We start from the raw sequence: 22,001 nt of genomic DNA, 5'->3' as shown, positions 1-22,001 counted from the left end.
AATTATTAGGTTTAACCTAATAATCATCATCTGTGGATTAGCAATCAAGACAAGTCTAAAGTCTACATTCAGGCAGAGATAGCCTACTGACAAAATGTATGAACAAAAAGACAAACAAGAAAAGATACCTTTCAAAAAAGATTAAATTAATGTAGGCCTAATTTTAGAGGCGAAACAAAGATGTTATTTTTAACAGATTTAAAGGACACCATACAAATAAGGAAAAACAAAACATCTGGGTGGACATTGCAAACTAACTGCAACCCGGGGTGTTCAAAGATCAAGGAAGGAGGTCCGCAAGAAATGCCCAATACATGGCTGGTTTTCGTGCACGTCAGCAAGTCATTGACCGATTTTTTTATTTATTATTCATCCATATTTTGCCCAGTCTTTGAAGTATATTTCCCACATTGCTTCGTTCTTTTATGATTTTATTTTGTTCATTAATTTAATTTAGATGTGTATTTTTTCTTCCCTTTTTTATTATTTAATTTATACATTCATTAAAAAAAAAAGTACAATAAAGTGTACAATAAAAAAGTACAATCAAAACCTTATATTTGTACTCACTTTGCAGTGTAATCTGTTAAATCTAGATAAAAGTGTAATCTGCCGGTTGTCCTGCAGGTGTCCTCATAAATCTGTCTTCTTACGATGCACTTGGGGATGTACGATTACTCCAGAGCACTCGTAGTTCTACGAAGATTTTCAAGTGCTACTTAAGCTACGATGCTTTTGGGAAACAGACCGTAATATTAAGATCAGTCGTACGATCGTTTTTACGATCAACTTAGGCTTACGATGCTTTTGGGAAACGCAGCCCAGGACCACACCCCTAAATGCATTGAAGCAACTGCCATGTGATTGGTTGATTAGATAATTGCATTAATGAGAAATTGAACAGGTGTTCCTAATAATCCTTTAGGTGAGTGTATATATATATATATATATATATATATATATATATATATACGCAAATACTAAGAATGGGACACCAATCCAGTCCAATGATGGCATAAAATAGAATGGATGACAGCTGTTGTTGTTGTTGTTGATTTTTTTGTCTGACATTGATGAACTCTTTCATTTTCTTTCTTTTGTTGATTTGTTTGAAATAAGAACACGTGCTCTTACTGTGTGATGTGATTGTCCATGGGATCTATGGTCAAACACATATCAAAGTGGCCATTTTAAAAGAGATCTGAAGACTTGAAAAGGACATGAGAAGATCACTCCAACAGCAGATCTAACAGACTCAAAACAGGAGGGTGAATATATTATCGTGCAGAAGCCTGACTGTGTGTGTGTGTGTGTGTGTGTGTGTGTGCGTGTGTGTGTGTGTGTGTTCCATTTGCTGTCATCAAAGCAAGGCTGCAGGTGTCTCACTGCTGTTCACAGTGTCACGTGCAACAGGCCAACGAACACACACACTCTGAAGACATCCAATATAGGGGTGTTTCTTCATCTATTGGCACTTATGTCCCAGAGGTTGATTGTTATTAAAACTTACAGATTTCCACTTTTTTTCTTTCTTATATTAAGGTCAATTAAAAGTGTCTGGGAAACTTTTCACCAGGCATTAATTTAGTTTTGCTACTTTTTAGTTACCCCCCCCCACACACACACTTTTTTATAGATTTTATTTCTCTCGATCCAAGACCTAGATTTTCTTTTCATATCATAACATATTATAATTTTATATAACTATAAAAAGTCAAATAATGATTAACCAGTGTTATTTTAGTATTATTGAGATATTATTTAGTTTTTTTTTTATATATTTAGAATTTTCCATTTTAATTTTAGTTAAAGTTTTGGTAGTTTTTTTAAGTTTTATAGTAACGTTTTTTTTTTTTTTGATATCTATATAGTTTTTATAATGTTTTACTTTAGTTTTAATAATTTTTGTACATCAAGTTAAACTAGCAACTAGCTGAAATTAAAGTTTTTATTATTATTTTAGTTTCAGTCAACATTTTTCATGTTTTTTTTTCTATATGTCATAATCATTTGTTAACAAACAAGTATTCATTACTTGTAATGTGCTCATTGTTTCTGCCTTAAATTATTACATTGTTTAAATTAGTAACTTTTTAGCTAACTGTGATTGTATATGTACATTTCTTAAATACATAACTTAGACAGTTACAGTTCTCTGATAACAGATCACTCTAAGTTGTAATGTGGACTAATTTTCTGTACAGCTGCTTGTGAAAATACAAATAAATGTGAATTAAATTGAATTAAATTTTATTTTTAGTAACCTCTAATAACCCTTTAATAACTTAACTATAATTACCCTGGATGAAATATCAAAGCAAAGTAAATCTAAGGTAATTATGGACTGAACTTCTTTTCTTTCTTTTTTTTTCATTTTTTTTTCAGGCAGGCTGTAATTTTGTCAAATGAAGTATGAAAAATATACTTTATTTAGGATACATAATATGTTTTGTTTAAATGTTTAAATTAGTCTTTTACACCATAGAATGCTATTGCTATTAAACACAATGGGAAATGACATTGTGGTGAACCTCATGATATCAACTTTTGAACATGGTTAGAAGACAAATAAACTAGTGAGAGTTTGCAAAGTTTTACCAAACTCCACAAGACCTGAAGTGTCTAGTTGAAGAAACACCCTATGGATATTTTTGAAATGAAAGACACTCTTCTTTTTTTTTTTTTACCTTACTCCTCTCTGTCGTGTTCCCTAGAAACTCGTACAGCTGTTGCTATGTTAACTCCTCTGCTTGAGTAAGTGTGAGGATTTCATTGAGTTACAAGCATACAAATATGCTCATTTATGCTTTGCCAGTATTAAGTGGAGTTTGAACAGTGTCTTTTTAATGAGGATTTTTAAAAAAGCAGACAGAGAGAGGACAGAGACCATGACGGGTTTAACTCTTTCTGAGTGTCTGGGGTTTCTCATGGCAAGTCTTGTGTTTGGTTTTTGTTGCTTTTACACTCGGAATGCATATCTCCTTTCTTACTTAACCATCTGTCTTCCACTTGTGCAGAAAGTCCCACATTGGGTGAGGAGCACTACTAATAGTGTCGGTAGCAAAACAATGCAGTACAAATCATAAAAGCGGACGAGCGAATCCTCACGCATTATATACCCTTAACGTAGCAATTAGGTTTATTAGCAGCCACATGTATTCATGGGAGCATTTTAAGGAACTTGATAGCTATCACAGTGTGAGTTATGCATTTTTCATGCATAGTAATTACAGTCCATGGTCCAACAGCAAGCTCTGATAGTTTAATAGGCTGCGGTGTCACATTCGTAAGATGCTGGCATGGATGGATGGGCCTAACCTTTAAGATTCTAATTCAAGTGCATCTCATCAGATTCTGGTTTAGTTTGCTGTTGAAAAGAAAGTCCTTGCTCTTTCCTACAAGCCAGTTTAATTTGTGTGTACTGTAACACACTGAAGTGTAGCGGCCGGCAACCTAATGGTTAAAGTTCAGCACTGGCATCCCAAAGGTTGCTGGTTCATTTCCAAGTAGCTACGACCCAGGAACCGGAGAGTTACTGAGATCACTATCATGGTCTATCACCATGGTTACCAGTAATGCACTTGACCCGAGGTCGCTCGACTCGCTCCGAGGGGCCTGTCCTGGAATTACTAGACTTTAAGGTCTATATGGTCACTTAAGATTAAGACAAACAACATATGCTATAGACCTTTGCACTGTAAAGAAATCAGTGGTTCACAAACTTGCAGTGGTGTGAATTGAAATCGTTAAACAAGCATTCGTCAGGGTTTTTTTTCTCACTAAAGGTGAGCTTTCAATGACCCACACCATCTGCGGGTTGGGAGATCAGGGACCGGCCCCTGTGAAGTGTTGAGAGCTGAGTTTAGATGTGATTCCCTGCTGGATATATTGTAAACCTCCCACTCAGCCTGCTAATGGCCTGTTGTTTCACGAAGGCGCATGCACACTGCGACCAGAACACATGCGATCCGAGATTATGAGTGACAGAAATAGACATTCAGACCACATGAGTGGTCTTTAAACACAGGATTACTATACATTAAAGCACACTTGTTCTTTAGTTATGCTACACGAAGAAACATTTTCGTATTGTGTGCCTGTCATTTGTCAATTTAAATTTAATAAATTACATTGTTTGTGTTAAAATTGAACCTGTCAATCCACAAGGATTTAATCAAGATTATTCTCATAATTTAAAGGGTTAGTTCACCCAAAAATGAAAATTATCCCATAATTTACTCACCCTCAAGCCATCCTAGGTAGGCTATATGACTTTCTTCTTTCAGCCAAACATAATCGGAGTTATATCTAAAAAAAATTCTGTCTCTTCCAAGCTTTACAATGGGAGTGCATAGTAACTGAGATTTTGAAGAACTATCTTGTGAACTCGCGGATGGACATTACCGGAAGCTAGTGATTACAGTTTATGAAGTTATAATTATGGTTATTTTTCTTACAAAACCGCATCACTTCGATTCAGAAGGCCTTTATTAACCCCCAGAACCATATGGATTACTTTTATGTTGGATGGATGCACATTTTTGGATGCACTATTCACTCCAATTATAAAGTGTGGAAGAGCCAGGATATTTCTTAATATAACTCTGATCGTGTTTGGCTGAAAGAAGAAAGTAATATACACCTAGGATGGCTTGAGGGTGAGTAAATTATGGGATAGTTTTCATTTTTGGGTGAACTAAACCCTTAAGTGTAGTGATTACAGTTCCTTTTTAACAACAACATTTTTTTTGTGTGTGTAATTATTAAGTTTGGATTTTGTGTGGATGGCACTTGTAGGATATTATTTGTGTGCGCATAATATAGATTTCTGCTGCAGTGCTTTTTATTTGTCACTCTTCTTCACAACAATGCAACGCTTTGTCCTATTTTCATCTCATGATGAATGCACAGAAATCAATATCGCTGAATAAATGAATCACTGCTGTCTCCCCTAAGTCTCCACTTATAAAAATGTAAATGTACACTGTGATTCAACAGTTGTGCTGCTTAATATTTTTTGAATAAACTGTGATATATATATATATATATATATATACTTATAAATAAATTATACACACTTAGAGAGAACACAAGTCTGACAATTTATAAACTGGCAAACAAGTAACAATTCTGAAATGCTAAGTGTTTGCTCTCTTTCTTTATCTCTGTCTGTCTCTCAGGCTCTAGGAGGCTGAAATGGCCACTCCTCAAGGGTGTTGGGGTCCCTCTCTTCAACTCCTCTTCTTCTTTCATCTGTTACTCAATGTAGTGCCTCCCTGCCGGGGACGTCCATTCTTTGGCCCTCCTTCGGTCAACGTGGCTGTGGTTTTCAGTGGTATGGCTCACCACAGTGAGATCAAGGGCCGTCTGAGTCCAGAAAACTTCCTAGACATGCCCCTGGAAGTGAACCCCATCACCGTGCTTGTGAATGACACTAACCCCAAGGCATTATTCACACGTCTCTGTCAGACTATGGCAGCAGAGAGCCTCCACGGAGTGGTGTTTGAAGATGACGTGGACTCAGAAGCTGTGGCACAAATCTTAGACTTTATCTCCTCTCAGACGTCCATCCCCATAGTAGGCATCAGTGGAGGTTCTGCAGTTGTCATCCCACATAAAGTAAGTGTTTGCAAAGGTGGCTGTGGTAGATCTTAGGGATCTGTCAGCTTAAAGGAAGCAGGTTTAATAAGAAATGGGAATTACCTGAGATCACAATCCATTCAACATTTAAGTTACTACGAAAGGATTGTCCTTGCAACTAGATAAAGGACCTTTGGATAACCTAAAATTACATTTTAATTAAGTTGTTTCCCATTATTATTTAACCAACTACAGAAAAGTGTATTCATTGGGTCATATATATGAAACACAAGCAGAACAAATATCTGTACAAATTATTCATAAAGCTTTTTATATATAAAACATTAAAAATTGTCACATTAAGTTGAATGCGATGGAAAATTACTTTTTTTTACACAGGAAAATTACACAGAGAATCATTCATAAAACTTTTCGGCCTCAAGTATTGTCTTTAAAAAAAACTTTTTGTATATACATTTTCACATTGAAATGAATGCAACAACTTTCACTAGAAATTTTTTACAAATAATTGTCTTTGTGACAAACACATTTCTATGTAAATCATTTATAAAACGGAATCATTTGTTGTTGCATTCCGACAGTGTATTAAAATTAATTAAAATTGTAACATTGAACTGAATTACACCAATTTACCCACACAAATGTAATGATTAACACTGAAATGTGTTTGTTACACAGAACATCGTGATGAAAATGTAATTAAATGCATTAAGTGCAATTAATTATGCATACAAAACAACATTTTGATTATGTTTCATGAATTAGGTTCAATGTGTGGCCAGCATATGACTTAAGTTTCAATAACATTAGCCTTCATTCATGACCATAAACAGTACATTTATTAGAATTATGACAATGTAACAGAGTCCCCTGTGCTTTACTAGGAGTACAGTTAAGACTCAGCATGAAAGAAAAACATAGAACATTTATTTCAAATATCAAATCAAGATTTAATCAGGGGTATCTGTGAAGTAATTTCAGGGACGCTGTTCTCACAGCTCATATTAGACACAGCGAGTATAAAATAACTGCTGTGAGGTCGACAAACGTTAGCATGTGCATGTGGTTTGTGTGTGTATTTTCCAGTGAGCCCCCTGCACTGATATGCTATTGAACAGATGCGTGGAAAAGGGATTTTGTGAGGTGTGAAAATCAATATGTGTTATGATGTATAACCATCACCGAACAGTTGTGTCTCATTTTCCACTGATTACTGAGGTGTGGAAACTTCTGAATAACATCAAAAAATGATATAAAATTACAGCCGTTCAATGCACATTTTTAAGGCAACTGCGTATAAGACTTCCATGACTGTAACTTTACATACCACGTGTGTAGTGAAGGCATTTTGTGTCTCGTCGCAGCTACAAATTACTGTCTTATCTATTGGAAAAAACACAATGCAGTCTTAACGGTCACATCGATTTTTTGGGTTTAACTTTTGAAAAACCTTCACCAACACAACTTTATGCACAAAAATTATGACAAAATGTTCATTTCTGGCTTAACCAATCCTCTCAATTTGAACAAGCATTACTAAAGGCACGTGCAGTTGTGTCGCTTTTTCTCTATTAGTGCACGCTGTGCGGATTTTGCAGCATCTGATATCTGAAATCCACAAAAGAAAAAAGTAAACTTTTAAGACAGTAAAACAATCATTATGCGTTCAGACTGGCAAAAGATTTATATCTTTAAATGAGAAACACAATAGCCCTTGATTTAATGGGACAGATGAGTATCTTCAATACCAGCTATAGAGTGGATGACTCCTTCCTGCACAGCTGTCATTTTCAAATGCCTTTCAGACTTGCACGGATTGCAGAAAAAAAAAGGTTTATAAGATGTATAAAGTGGAACAGAAAGCCAAAAATATGCGTTTGTCTCCAATGTCAGATAATTTTGTAAGAACTGGATTAAAATGAAGCGTCCTGGCAGGGAATAATTTTTCAGGAGTTTAACCATAGAGCATTAAATATGAAGAACCTGAATATTTTGCCAAATCTTTTGAACAACCCAATGACCATGTTCCTATTTTTATTAAAGAGCACTGAGGGAAAACCTGAAAAGAATCTCTTGCATCCTTCATATTTATAATTTCCAATTCTCTTTCATGTAATAAAGTCATAATATTTCGGACAGCACACTGACTTCAGAGATAGACTTCAAAGTAAGGGTTAAACATAAAATATCAATCAAATTACAAATTGCATAAAGCTATGAACCATATTTCATACCACATTTCCAGATTGTGGATTAGGCATTTAATCTCCTTTGAGAAATGCTTGCATATCATATCATAGATTTGATGTGATTATACAATTCCTGTTGTATAGGCTTGCGGTGAACGGAGGCAGAGATATGCGACATCCTGTTCTACTTTGTTCGAATCTGGTCATGCTATAGCAAGACAAACCAATGTATATTACTCATGTAAATCCCATGCAATTGAATTAGCTGTGGCTGATTATTTTTTCTAGTTTTAGGGATTGGACTGTAGGTCACAAACATCTGCTATGGGATTTTTTCATGAAATCCCAGTAGCATCGGACACTGTCAATGGCCAAGTGCCTTCCAAATAAATAAAGTGAGCTTAAAATATCACTTTGGCTCTTGATGTTACAATCTGGGTGGAGCTTCCCTTTTTGGTAAGTGGGTGCCAGCTCCAGACATTAGATTAAGCCTGTATGAAAAAGAACATGGCCTGAAATGTAATGTATTAATTTAATACAGGAAATATTAAATATCATTATATATTTTAAAGGGTTAGGTCAGCCAAAATGTATACTTCTGTCATCATTTACTTGTTCCAAACCTATAGGACTTTCTTTCTTCTGCAGAACACTATAGAAGATTTTTGGAAGAATGTTGACTTTTTAAGAATTTGCTTTCATTGTAAGGATAAAAAATACTGAGACATTCTTCAGAATATTGTCTTCTGTGTTTCACGGATGATAGTCAAACATGTTTGGAAAGAAAGAGGGTGAGAAAATGATTACTTAATTTTAATTATTGAGTGAACTATACAGTAGGCTACCTTTGAAGACAGGGGCTATTATCTCTGGCCCTCGAGGTCCACTTATACCTGCAGAGTTTATCTTCAACCTTTATCAAACTAACCTGCCTAAAACTTTATAGCAGAGATGGTATTATTATTGGGAGACATTGGGATCCATGGCTCTACCATTGGAGAAAGCGTAACGGCTAATTTGGATCACGTGTGCCTTGAGACACATTACAGCCTTGACGTCATTTAATTTTGTACAACAGTCAATCACTGTTTGCGAATACCATAGAAATTATTTTTTTTTCTTTTTCAGTTAAATGAATGTTGAATGGCAAACATTTTGGAGATTAGCTGACAGGTTGTCAAATCATTAAATTCTAAGCTGTTTTCCTACAAAAGCAGTGTATAAAGTGTAAGCCTCTCCTCCATTAACATTCATTAAAAAAACAAGTACTTTTTTTTTTCTAAACATGGAGGCTTGCCTTAAATCGGCTTTGCTTTCTAGAAATCCTTAAGACCTTGATTAGCATGTTCAGGTGTGTTTGATAACGGTTGGAGCAAAACCCTGCAGGAAAGTGAACCTTGAGGGCCAGAGTCAAGAATGCCTGGTTTAACGTCATGTCTGAATTAGTGACTGAGGGTGCATGGCACCTATCGAAACACATGGGACTAAGTTCATGCCCAAAGTGCACATATAGGGAAAGTCCATGAGGGATAATCCCATTTTTCTGCGAATGCAAGTTTTTTCCAGAAGTTTTGACGGCTATGGCATAACTTCCAACTGGTCTTGCTGAGGCTCTTGAGTGCTAATCGCAGGAGAGCTGAGTCTGGGTGAGTGTATAACTTTTTAAAGAAAGAAAACTGGTGGAGAAGGAGGACCGGTGAGTCCCAGGGCACCTGATCTCTCTCTCTCCTAGAGGTAGCCTACTTTAACCACAGAAGTTATTTGAAGGACACCGGATCAGTGTGTCAGGGAAGGGGAAAGCTCTTAGTCAGAGAGGAGTCTTGGGAGAATGTCTCTCGGCTCCTGACACTCCCAGACCTCCACACCCATTTTTCTCACTTTGAAACTTAATTGGACACCACCTCCTCCGGTACCTTTGAGTCATCTCATGCTGTGCGGTGGAAGGAAATGCGGTTGGCAGTGTAGGGCATTAGGAGGACGCTCGCTTGTTTGAAGTTAACTAAGTGCAAGTGAAATTAAAACAGCACTAATAGATCATTTTGGGTTTTTTACACGCACAACTGTGGCTTGATATTGACGCTAAGTGATTTTTTTACATGCAAATATAATATTGCAATTTTTTTTCAAACAGCACATCACACCGGCATGATATTGAACAGCTGCGTGGATAAACGAGTATTAGGTGTCAAGTGTAAATCTATTCAATAGGATTACAGAAAGAGGAATAATGGTTGAAAGTCAGGCAATAAATCAAGTCCCTACGTGTGGCTGTGGTACAGATAGGATCAATAGTCTAGTGAATTGTCTTTGCGTTGTAAATCCAATCCTCGTATCTCATGCTTTGGAACGTGTTGAAGGTTAATGTTGCTCAGTAATACGTTATTTCAATGGTATGAGAAAGTCCCATGTACCATGATTGAGTTACTATGGATCTCCTGTAAATGTGTGCAACCTGTAAAACTGAAATGCAGAACAATTATAGTCCAACGTGAGTTATGGGTCCCATCAGAAGCTCATTCATTGGTCAATCTAAAACATACTGTACATACACTACAGTTTAAATGTTTTTTATCTTTTTGAAAAAAGTCTCTTTTGCTTACCAATGTTCCATTTATCTGGGAAAAAAAAGCCAGTTATTTTCTGCAATATTTTTACAATTTAAAATAATGGGAGTAAGCCATTATTCCAATCTTCATAGTCATATTCAGAATGCAGTATTGGGGAGCTACTTTGAAAGTGAACACTAGCTTGTGTAGCTACTTTTAAATCGCTCGTAATTTAAAGTAGTTAAGCTAGCCTTTTGAAATAGTAGTTAGTTACACTACAAGTAATTTTTTAAATCAATCACAACCATGTTTGTCTGGCTCAACAGCTCTTGCAGAGACTTGAAATGGTGAATCATTTCTTTTTGACCTGACTGAATTAGTTTAAAAAATGACTTTAAAACGTCCTCTCTATTTTGGAAAGTCTGATTCCTTATAAAATCAGTTAGTTCAAAATGAATCACAGTAATGAATCAAATTTTCCAACGATATATATATATGACAGAGGATGTATTAAAAGCTTAAAGCAGTATAATGTGAATAGAAAAACACTTGTTTGAAAAACCCTACTGTTAGAAAAAGTAGCTTGTTTCACTTTGGAAACAGCTGAGCTAATGGCACATCAGTAAACAAGAGCTAAAGGCAAGTTGCTACTTTTAATTCTTCCACAGCACTGCCAAAATGCTTAAATTACTTGGCATTGGGGTAGAAACTATTCCTGAATCTTGTAGTGCATTTTCGTTTGCCAGATGGCAGAAAAGAGGAAAGTGCCTGTGGCGGGTGACTAGTCGTTCATGATGCGCTTTGTCTTCTTGAGGCAGCGTGTAATGTAGATGTCATCAACTGCTGGTAGTTGTGTGGCAATTATTTTCTGAGACTTTTTAGCAACCATTTGTAGGGCTTACCTTTCATGTGTGGAGCAGCTGTCATACCTGGATGCAATACACCCTGTAAGGACAGAAAAGTGAAAAAAGCTTTCTTCAGACGCCTGAGGAAATAAAGGCATTGATGAGCCTTTTTAATGATGGATGCTGTGTACTCAGTCCATGTGAGTTTAGAAGTGAGGGTGACCCCTAAGAATCTAATGTTGTTGACTCTCTCTACTTTGTCCCCTCTGAAATAAATGGGTGCATGTACCTTATTATGCTTCCTAAAGTAGATCACCAGCATCTTAGTTTTACTGACATTGAGAGACAGGTTGTTGTTCTGGCACCATTGTCCCAAAAGCCTCACCTCTTCTCTGTAAGCTGCCTCGTCATCGTTGGTGATCAGACCCACAATGGTGGTATCGTCAGCAAATTTAATAATGGTATTGGAGCTGTGAACAGCCACACAATCATGTGTAAACAAGGACTACAGCACAGGGCTCAATGCGCTTCCCTGTGGTGTGCCAGTGTTGAGAGTCAATGAATGTATAGTTTTACAATTTTACTTCAGATATTAGCATGTTAATTGTAACATGTCTTCAGGTTTGGTTATTTTGGTAGGTCCATTCCTTGGAATGATTGCATATATCTCGTAAAACGTCTTAGTGTCCTTAAGTAATAATTTCATGGTACCCACACAAATGATTGTAGTTCCTTTATCTTCTGTCTTGATTCTGCAGGCTGAAGGCTCTACCTTTCTCCAGATGGGATCTTCTATAGAGCAGCAAATAAATGCAATGTTCAAAGTGATGGAGGAGTACAACTGGGGTAACTTTGTGGTGATCACCAGTTTGTATCCCGGCTACGAGACCTTCGTGGACTACATTCGATCCTTCACGGACACCAGCTACTTCCTGTGGGAGCTGAAGGATGTGCTGAGCTTCGAGATGTCCGTGGGGGCCAATGACATCCGCACACGTAGACTACTACAGCAGGTGGACTCGCAGGTATATCTAGTGTACTGTTCCCACGAGGAGGCGCAGTACTTGTTCAGGATGGCCTCTGATGTGGGGCTTCTGGGGCCTGGATACATCTGGGTCATCCCCAGTCTGGCTGTGGGGAACCCTGAAGCGTCCCCTCCTGACAGTTTCCCAGTGGGCGTCATCAGTATTATCACAGACCGCTGGAGGAAAACACTGCGCCAGAGGGTTCGGGAAGGAGTGGCAGTCATTGTAAAAGGGGTGTACAGTTTCCACAAGCACAGAGGATTCATTCCTGAGGGTCACAGTGACTGCAATAGTCCTGCCAAATTGAATGCCAACAATTCTCTATTCAGGTAAGACTTTTTCAGACTGCCAAGTTTAGTAAAGGTATTTTTGAAAAGCACCTTTAGATTATTTATTTAACAAAAAAAGGATTTAAAACCCATGTCTTCCCTTGTGAAAAATAAGTACACTTTAGCATACTTTTAAAAAGAGAACAAAGTACAGAATTAGTATACTTTAAAGGGGTCATCGGATGCAAAATTCACTTGTTTGCATACAAATGTGTCTTTGCAGTGTGTGTACACAACCACCATACAATGAAAAAAATCCATTCACTCCTTTTTTTTTTCATTCTTCAAAAGTTTCAACACATATTTCTGCCCTCAGTCATTCGACACCCCCCATGGAAGAGAGGGGTGGGGTGAGCAGTTGCTCATTATCATTTAAAGAGACATGCACCGAAACAGGTCACTGTGAACAAGGCTGTTTTTGAGGAGGTAAAAAGGGTGTTGTTTTACACAACCATTGAGTAATTTTAACCAAAATATATTACAAACTTTACATGAACACCCTAAAGAATCACACCAACTTGTGGAAAATGGGCATCCGATGACCCCTTTAAAAGAATGTTGAGTGTGAACAGAATGTAATGTTTTCGGACTCTTCATTGAATGTTATTTGTTAATGAAAATGTATTGTTGTGTAAATTTATATTAAATGCAGTTAGCTGAACTTTAGAGTGCTTTTTTGACCCACTTACAGTATAGGACTTAAGTACATCTTTATATGTCATTTCATAATTACTTCTTTTGAAATATGGTTAAACTGTTCTGCCGAGCAGTAAATGTACTGACAAGCATTTATGATCAACTAAAATATATGTTAATGTAATTTAAAATTTAAATATATTTAAATATATACATTTATTTAAATATACTTGTAATTACACATTTCTAATAATGAAGTTTAAGTTGACATTTAAAATATACAGTATTAATGTAATATCGAATAACAAACTACTGTTCAAATAATTTTCAAGTACCTTACATGTGTTTTAGTATGTTAGACCACACATCTACATGTGCACTTCTTTAAAGCATGAGAAAAGATTATTAAAACATAATGATTTAAAATGTACTTTTAAGTAAAACTTTTAATTTGACGGGCACTTTGTATAAATTGTGTTAAGAAACAGTCATGATGAAAGTGTATTCTTTTTTGGACCTTTATATTAATATTATATTATCTCTCATTATTGTGGTTTATTGATCTTTATCAATAGCATGTCTTAAAAGAAAGAGAAAAACAATATCATAGACATCCCTTTGGAATTTCTGGAGTACTCTGACTGCCAGTAATGTTTTATGAAGCTGTCATATATTTAGTCCTCCCTTGGCCAGCATTGCCCTATTTTTTGTCAAAAATGTTGATCACATCAAATTCAACAGGGAAGTGTGGGTGGCAAATTTACAAATACTCAAAGTCCTGACAATTTTAATTCTCACAGCTTAGTTGGCCGCTGGAGATTTCATCATAAACAGCTTTCCAGACAAAACATTGCATTTTTTGCACTTTTTCTTGTGGTCTTTCTCCCTTGTAATGAGACTGGGAGATTCTCCAGATTTCCTTGTTAAATCTGCCATTCACCTGGGAGTCACCGTCCTCATTAAATAGTGTTCCAATTGCCTCTCCGAGCTTTCTGTGATCAAGCGTATCAGAGACACATGAGTGACTGGGTTCTCCATCCGGAATGTTCCCAGGCTTCGGTGCTGTTCAGGTGTCTGCCCGTTTCTCTGGCATAAAAAGAAACGTCTGTCGGAAGACAGTTTTTAAATCTTTAAAGAACTGGCTTTTCAGACGTGTGACTAGTTGGGCAGTATCAAAGGATTCATCAGGCGGCAAAAAGGAATGTATTCTCTTGGGGGGGGGGAAACGGTATATTAGTAGGATGGTCTGAGTTGACATGGTAAGAGAGGAAGGAATGAAAATTACATATTTGCTTACCCTCATGTTATTTCATGTAGCCTATCTTCTTCACATGGTTCTTTTCAATACACAACAAAAACCGACAACGAAAAAATGGCAATAAAAGTAAGTTAACTCAAGAACCACTGTTGCATGTTGTGTACAGTGAGTTGAACTTGAGAACTGGATCATTGAATGAATTGTTCTTTTCAATGAATTGTTCACAAAACTGACTGATTCGTTCACAAATCAGAGTTCAACTCAGTGACTCAATGATCAAATCTCAGCAATTTGAAATGACATGAGGGTACATAAATGGGCTATAAAATGTATTTAAAATCATATTTGGGCATATTTGTCCAATATAATGAATTCTCTTGCATAACTGAGATTGAATAGTTTTTTATAAGCTTTGTTGTTTGCAAAGGAGCTATAAATCTTAGAGAAGGTGGATAAGATGGATATAGAGTGGTGTATTTGAGTTCCTCTGAAGATTTTGTTGTTGATAGTTGCATAGTCATGTCATGATTTTAGCCATTATTGAAATGATGTCTGAATAATGATAACTGCTACTGCACTTTTTATCATTAAAATTGAATGACATTGTTAAATCCTGCCTCATGTTCTGCTCCACCAGTAGCTGGTTCTATAAGTGAGCAATTCGTTTAGTAAAAATGTTCAGGTCTATGAGACAAGGAGGATTAAAAGAGAGAGAATGAATACTGTAAATGTATTAGTGTCTGTACGCTCTGATTTATATTCATTTGACTCGGTGGGGAGAAAATATTATAGGCTTGTATTTGAAATGTCCTCCTTTCTACCTAATAGTCTTCTGTCTCATTTCAGAGATTGATAAAATCCAAGCAATTGTACAATCACTTAAAATTTAAATCGACTATCTTTTTGGTTTACTAATTTAAAGCTACTAATTTGTTCTACAGGCATATGCTAAATGTGTCATGGGAGCATAAGGACCTCTCCTTCAACGCTGATGGCTATCTCACTAATCCTTCCATGGTGATCATTGCTTTGGATCGAGAGAGACACTGGGACAAGGTTAGTCTTATGATTAGATGGAACAATAACAATAATAATGTTCACCACACAAAGCTGGAATATGGAACATAAACAGATCTGGAGATACAGTTTCCTTAAGTGTTTTATCTATTCCTTATAGAAGTAAGTGTTTGGAAGTCATGTCTATATATTTCTGGAACACCCTTTAGCAGTGGTCTCAAACATGGTGCCCGCGGGCACCTGGTAGCCCACATGGAGTCTGGAGTCGCTCGCCAAGCACGTTCTATAAATAGCCAGAAATGTAATCTTTCATTTTCTTTCTTTTCTTCATTTCATTTTTTTTCATGATAATAACATAAAATGAGAAAAATAACTAATGGTAACATTTCATATAACATTAAAACATAATCAAATCATTCAATAATTTTTAATATTTAAAATCTGAGCGTATTGACATACGTTACGTTTGTGCTAAACAAAACCCGTTACATTTATGCTATTATTCTGTGAGTTGTGGCGGTCACGGGCAGACGGCATGAATAAGAAGATTAATTATGGATGATGATGCAGGTCATGCAAAAAAGAAAAAGACTTATTATTTTAACGAGGAGTGGGAGACAGAATTTCTCTTCACTAACGTTAAAGATAAAGCTGTATGCATCATCTGTGGAGCTAGCAATGCGATTGCCAAGAGACACAATGCGGAGAGACATTTCACCACAATCCACAAGACCTTCAATGTCTGTTATCCACCAGTTACATCACTTAGAAAATAAAAAGTTAGTGAGATGAAAGCAACATTAAGCAGGCAGCAATCATTTTTTATAAGACCCGCTAAAAAGTCACTGGCTGCAACCGAAGCTTCATTTAGAGTTGCTCATTTTTTGACAAAACACAAAAAACCTTTCTCGGATGGTGAAATTGTCAAGGGAGCACATGTGTGTTTTGGGAGGAGAGAATCAGTGTAACCCGAATTGGTTTATTTATTTTAGTTTATTTGGTTGAAACATTCAGTAGCATATGTGTGAGAGAGTATATATATATATATATATGCATTTTTATATTTTTTTAGCTTTTATTAATCACAGATTTTCAAATGAATACATAAAGAATCAGAAATTCCTGCCTCATAGGTTCCTCCAACACTGGACATTTATTACCGTCCACACCAGGTCATGATGCAATTACACTTGGCTTTCTGTAACAGCCCTTTCTTCCTCACATGGTCAGCTCTCCAGCACTTTGGCCTCTGTGATAGGGACATGTGTAGGCCGCCTGGCAATGTGTGAACACCACCTGACTACAAAAAGAGATTAGAGGAATAAACAGAGATCAAAATGACATCCAAATTTACATCCGGTCATCACGCCCTCCTCTCGGTGGATTAAAGGATACGGATCTTAGAGGATGTGTGTTGTCATCTAAATCTGCATATAGAAAAAAAAAACGTGCTCAGATTCTCTGTCCTGTTGATGGCTAGTAGATGACAACTAAATTGAAAGAGCTTTTGTAACCTTGTTTCGAAAGTAGAATGTAAATGTTTTCTGTAAATTTCAGGGGCATTTTTTTTTTGCCACTTGTTTGTGTTATTTCAACAATCCAGATGCTGAATGTGCTGCAATTAAAAAGAAATATTTAAATTAGTTAACTCGCTCTTTTTAGCTCAAACAAGCCTCCTTTCTATGGAAATTAGGCTCATACATTGTCCTTATTCACAAAAATCATTGCTTTTTGCCAGGCAGAACTAGCATTGTGCTGTTAACAGTCATGTGTGGGAATTTAATTTAAAAGAGATGTTTGAGTACATTTTTAATTGATCATGACAGCAGTAATTCATCAAATGATAATCAAATGATGGAGAAAACCATTATAATTGGGCCTTTATCCAGCCACACTGTCAACATGCACTTGTGTTGCACGAATCAAGTGTCTGAACCTGTGCAGTTCCAGCATTGTATGCTAGCTTTTGCAAGTGTGCTCTATTTAGCTTGACATGCAAATAATGTTTTTGCAGGTGCGTTTGCTGATTTGCATAATTCCTTTAGTAAATTAAGCACTAACACAATGCAGACAGTGTGTGCAAATAAACCGCACAATTAGTGGGAGTAATTCGTACAAGTACATGACAAGTAGGTTTACGTGTAAAGGAGCCGCTAAGAGCTTGTGTTATTTTCGAAAAGTTTTGATCGATATTTCTTTTAAAGAAAAAGTCTTTAGTTTAAACTCTCGCCTCTGGCCTTCATGGCTCACCTGACCCCCCTCTGTGTGACATAACAGTTTATCTATATCTGGCCACCTTGCTCTGTAGCCCCTCTCACGCTCCCATTGACACTCTCTGCACCACCTCACTTTCCCATGCTGTGCACACCCTGCTCATGTTGTGTGCTGAAGTCATTAGCAAGATGAATCATTGCTTCCCTTTTTTAAAGTACAGGCGCACTGACAGCACCGAGACTGTTTTTCTCTGCTGGTACCATGATAGCATCTCCAAGACAGACAACACCCAAATGACATAGATCCTTCTGGGACAAACACTGCTTTCGAAAAAACATCCTTGTGCATCTGTGCTATTGTGAGATTTGGAAGGAAATGCTTCAGGATCCAGATAATTTGCATTGGACATCAAGTGGCGACCTGAAACAGTATGAGACGTAAAACACAAAAGTAGAAAGTAAACAATGGCATCCTCTGAGAAATCTGTCTAATTTGTTTAGCTTCTGTCAAATATAGAGTTTGATAGAACACTCTGCCTACAAATACAAAGTTCTGTCCTTAACTCAGTCTGCTTGCAATCACATCATCTCTAAAGCCGCGTTTCCACCGAAATTACCCGGAACAATTTGTCCCAGGAACTTTTTTCCCAGGAACTTTTTTTGCCCCAGACCAGTTGCTTTCTGCGTTTACACCGCGGTCTAAAGTACCGGGAAGGTAAACTGCGCGCAACTGCTCCTCCCAGTCTGCGACGGACAGTAATCAGTTTTGAGCGCCACATTTATAATAAGTATGGAGGAGATTCAAACTGTGCTGCAGTTATGTATTAGTTTACTAACGAGGTAATTAACAAAACAAAATAGATGAGCACTGATACTAAAGCGTGTTCAGAAAGCTCGTATGCGTATAAAATTAGACAACGTATGTTATCAGTTATTGTGAGATGCCTGGGACGAACGCGCAAAAATTTCCTCTTTCGCAAATACGCTTAAAAAAAGCCTGAACCCCGTCTATCAATCATAAATAGTGAATAGTCTTGTAAATAGTTGTTTGTTACTGACCTCAAAGCGCTATTTCAATCCTGTTATAGTAAATTTGTAACATGGTTTGGAGTGCCTTGCAATAGATGACAATGTGTAAACACAATGACTTAATAAAAGCTGTGGCAGAAAAGAGACGAGCACTGATAAAGTGTGTTCAGTAAGCTCGTAATGCTAACGTTAGATATAACATTTGTATGTTATCAGCTATTGCGGACTTAATAAAGCCTGAAACTCGTCGCCAGTCCACCAGTTTTTTTTATTAAATTCCATATTTGCAGACAGACAACTCTTACTGCATGAAGCCACGACACGAACCGCAATAGATTTTTTAAAAAGGGAGGTTAAAAATAAATAAATGCTGCGTGGAGTCATCCAACCAAAATGCGGCGTGAACACAACCAGTCAGCTTGTGCAGCGCACAAGTCCCACCCCTGAAAGTTCCTGAACTTTGAAAAAGTACTACCTCATGAGCAGGGACTATCGGAGGGGGAAATATTTACCCCGAACTTCATTTAGACCCTGGTTCCTGCGGTGTAAACACATCGAGTACCAGCCCAAAGTTCCTAGTTCCTGGGGAAAGTTCCTGCGGTGGAAACGCGGCTTAAAGGGCACAGCTGATTGGTTCCTGCTGTATCAGTAGCCAATGAGCTCACTGCTCAAACTTCAAATACTGGTCAGCATTTTGTCTAGCAGTTGCAGCGCGCTTTCAGAAACCCTCCACCTTCCCCAGCTCCACCTGTAGAGATCTGCTACGGGTAATTAATGTACGCTATATTGTACAGCAGCAGCACGTCTTACATGCTCACAGCAGCGTGTCGTGTATGTATTGGCACGGCAGTAGCAAATCCTGTACATTATACCATGGTCTGGGTGAATACTCGATTCTGATTGGCTGCAGGGTGTCCATTAAAATGTGATAGAGGACACCTAGTAAAGGAGTTCTGGTGAAACTGACTGTTTACTGTTCGAAATTAATAAATAAATGCGCTGGCTACATCAGCTGTGAGTAACCATAGCAACAGGCAGTCAAAGTATCCGTTTACAATTTATTGTATCAAAACAAAACTGAAGGGTTCTACGAGCTGAGCGGACTATAAATATCTCCGAAACCAAGTTATTGTTTGTAAAAACTTTAGATTTCGATTGTAAAACTAATTAAAATATAAACAAATTTTTTTAAAAGTTGTTATTTGGCAAGTGACCATGGTATAAGCGGGTTAATGCCCTTCGAGGTGTCCATTGTCAGGTATTAATGGACCTCCGCTGCACGTCGGACGGTTCACGCCTCGCCGTCGTCCATTAATACCTGACAATGGACACCTCGTCGGGCATTAACCCTTACATAACCAACAGCAGCAGCAATAACAGCAGCATCAGTGTAGCAGATCTATTCCGCCAAAACCAAACATATCAACATTCTCAAATCCATTACCATGCCAAACACTCAGAGAGTTGTCTTAACAGAACTAAGTATGTATATATGGGGAGTATTTAATGGTGTTTTCTTCTCATTTAAAGGTAATAAGGTAATTTTACTGTCTTAACTATCCACAATTATATGGTTAGTTGCATTTTATATATGCATTTAAAGCTTTTTTTCCCTTTTTTTCTGCTGTCCACAACCCTTTCAGAACAGACCTGCAACCCATTTTCGGTTGTGAACTGCAATAGACAAAATGCTGTTGTAGTTTAAGTACATGATGACTTGGTTAAGTCTTAGACCACTGATCTGTATGATCAGTGGTTTGGACAGACATTGGCTTTTGAAAATCTCAGCTAAAGAATCTCAGATATGCTAGGCGGCTGTAAAACGAAATAGGCTATTCCAAATAACAGATATCTACTCCGACCGAAATCTGGTTTGCGCCTCAGAACGAGAATAGAATACCCTGTTATTACAGCCATTATAGTCTGCTGAATTACTATACCTCTCACTTTCACTACACAGCCTATTTCAGTTGCTAATCTGAAAGTGCTCACTAAAACAGGTATAGACAGAAATAACTGCTGGGCTTTGTCTGGATTCATTCTTTACACATAAAGAACAGTTTCCACGACGCAGCCCTCATTTAATGTGCAAATAAAATGTTCTTTAGTGCTCTTGTCGTCATTGCTAATGATCAGATGTGATGTGCCACCAGGCTGTCATGTTATCCACACCTGGAGTCTAGAGATTGAATCTATTTGTTCTGCTGAAGTTTATGAATGATTCTTCTATAAATCCCTGTTGCCGAGGCTTATCACGCTCACTTCCCCTCACAGCTAATACCATAACCAAACATGGATTACAATTCCCAAGCTGAAAAGCCTCGGCTGCATTTGGGAAAGGCTGTCAAACAGCTGCTGCACAATTAGTGGCAACACTTTCTTGAGCTTTCCTGTCTTTTGCCTTAAAAGGATATGCAACAGTGCATCCTTCTTTAGCTCTTTTACATTTTTCTTTAAAAAATATGCTGCAAAAAATGGCTGTTTGCTCAAAATCTGTAGCAGGGGTCACACATTCAAGAGGCAGTCAGGTAATAATAACCCCAGCTAATGGACTGCAGCTTTTAGATAGAGGAGTGTATGTTCTTCTCTCGTGTAACTTTAAAACAGGGTCACAGAGACGGACAGCAGGTTCGTACTTCTCCCCCCTTGGTATTTGGGTGTGACGCATTGATTCTTGGGAAATTTCAGTAGAGGCGGCCCTGAGTCAGACTCTCCATAGTCTCTTTTAAGCTGAGCTGGGCCAGTGGGTTGAGCTCTCTCTGGATAATAGGGCTTTTCCACAGTCTACAAACAGCTCTGTAAAGATTCCCCATGAGCCTCTGAGCCCTTGGAGATTTACGGCTTTGTGCAACACCTTCATTACTGGAGTAGTATAAATTCTAACCATTATTACAAATTCATTTTAAGTTCAGAGGAAAACCCCCCCAAAAATAAGAGCAATAAAAGAGAATAACATAAGAAAGCTGTAGGATATTTATTTGATTATACATCACGCTGATGATGTGACAAACGAATAATGCATTGTATTGTACAGTGAATTATAAATACAACATACCCGTGAGGAAGACACCGTGAATTGCACTTCGGAACATTTTCCTTTATCACCTCTGTCGAATGTTTGCTTGTGTGGTTTTGCCTTTCCAAAGACAAGGATACAAGGTGATGGAATCCCCTACATGGATAAAATTAAACCAGAAATTACAAACATTGTCTTATACCATGTATGCACACAATCTACTACATGCCTATCATCTGATGTATTGTTTTTCTTTGTCTTTTGTTTTTTTTTAGCAAGTAAAAGGCCTCTTAATAT

General features: G+C 37.3%; 1 protein-coding gene across 1 annotated transcript in view; it reads left to right on the top strand.

Annotated features, from left to right (window-relative positions):
• Positions 1-22,001, top strand: part of grin2cb (glutamate receptor, ionotropic, N-methyl D-aspartate 2Cb) — a 47,143-nt gene that overhangs the window by 5,762 nt on the left and 19,380 nt on the right. The window contains exons 2-4 of the mRNA XM_082152973.1: positions 5,181-5,619; positions 11,940-12,535; positions 15,371-15,485. Coding sequence (XP_082009099.1) covers positions 5,197-5,619; positions 11,940-12,535; positions 15,371-15,485 — 1,134 coding nt within the window. The 5' untranslated portion in view covers positions 5,181-5,196. The remainder of the gene's footprint in view (positions 1-5,180; positions 5,620-11,939; positions 12,536-15,370; positions 15,486-22,001) is intronic.

The sequence above is a fragment of the Leuciscus leuciscus genome, assembly GCF_965113295.1.
Source record: "Leuciscus leuciscus genome assembly, chromosome: 21".
NCBI classification, from domain to species: domain Eukaryota; kingdom Metazoa; phylum Chordata; class Actinopteri; order Cypriniformes; family Leuciscidae; genus Leuciscus; species Leuciscus leuciscus.
Note: the sequence above shows the minus strand (reverse complement) of the source record. Positions and strands in the feature narration are given on the sequence as shown.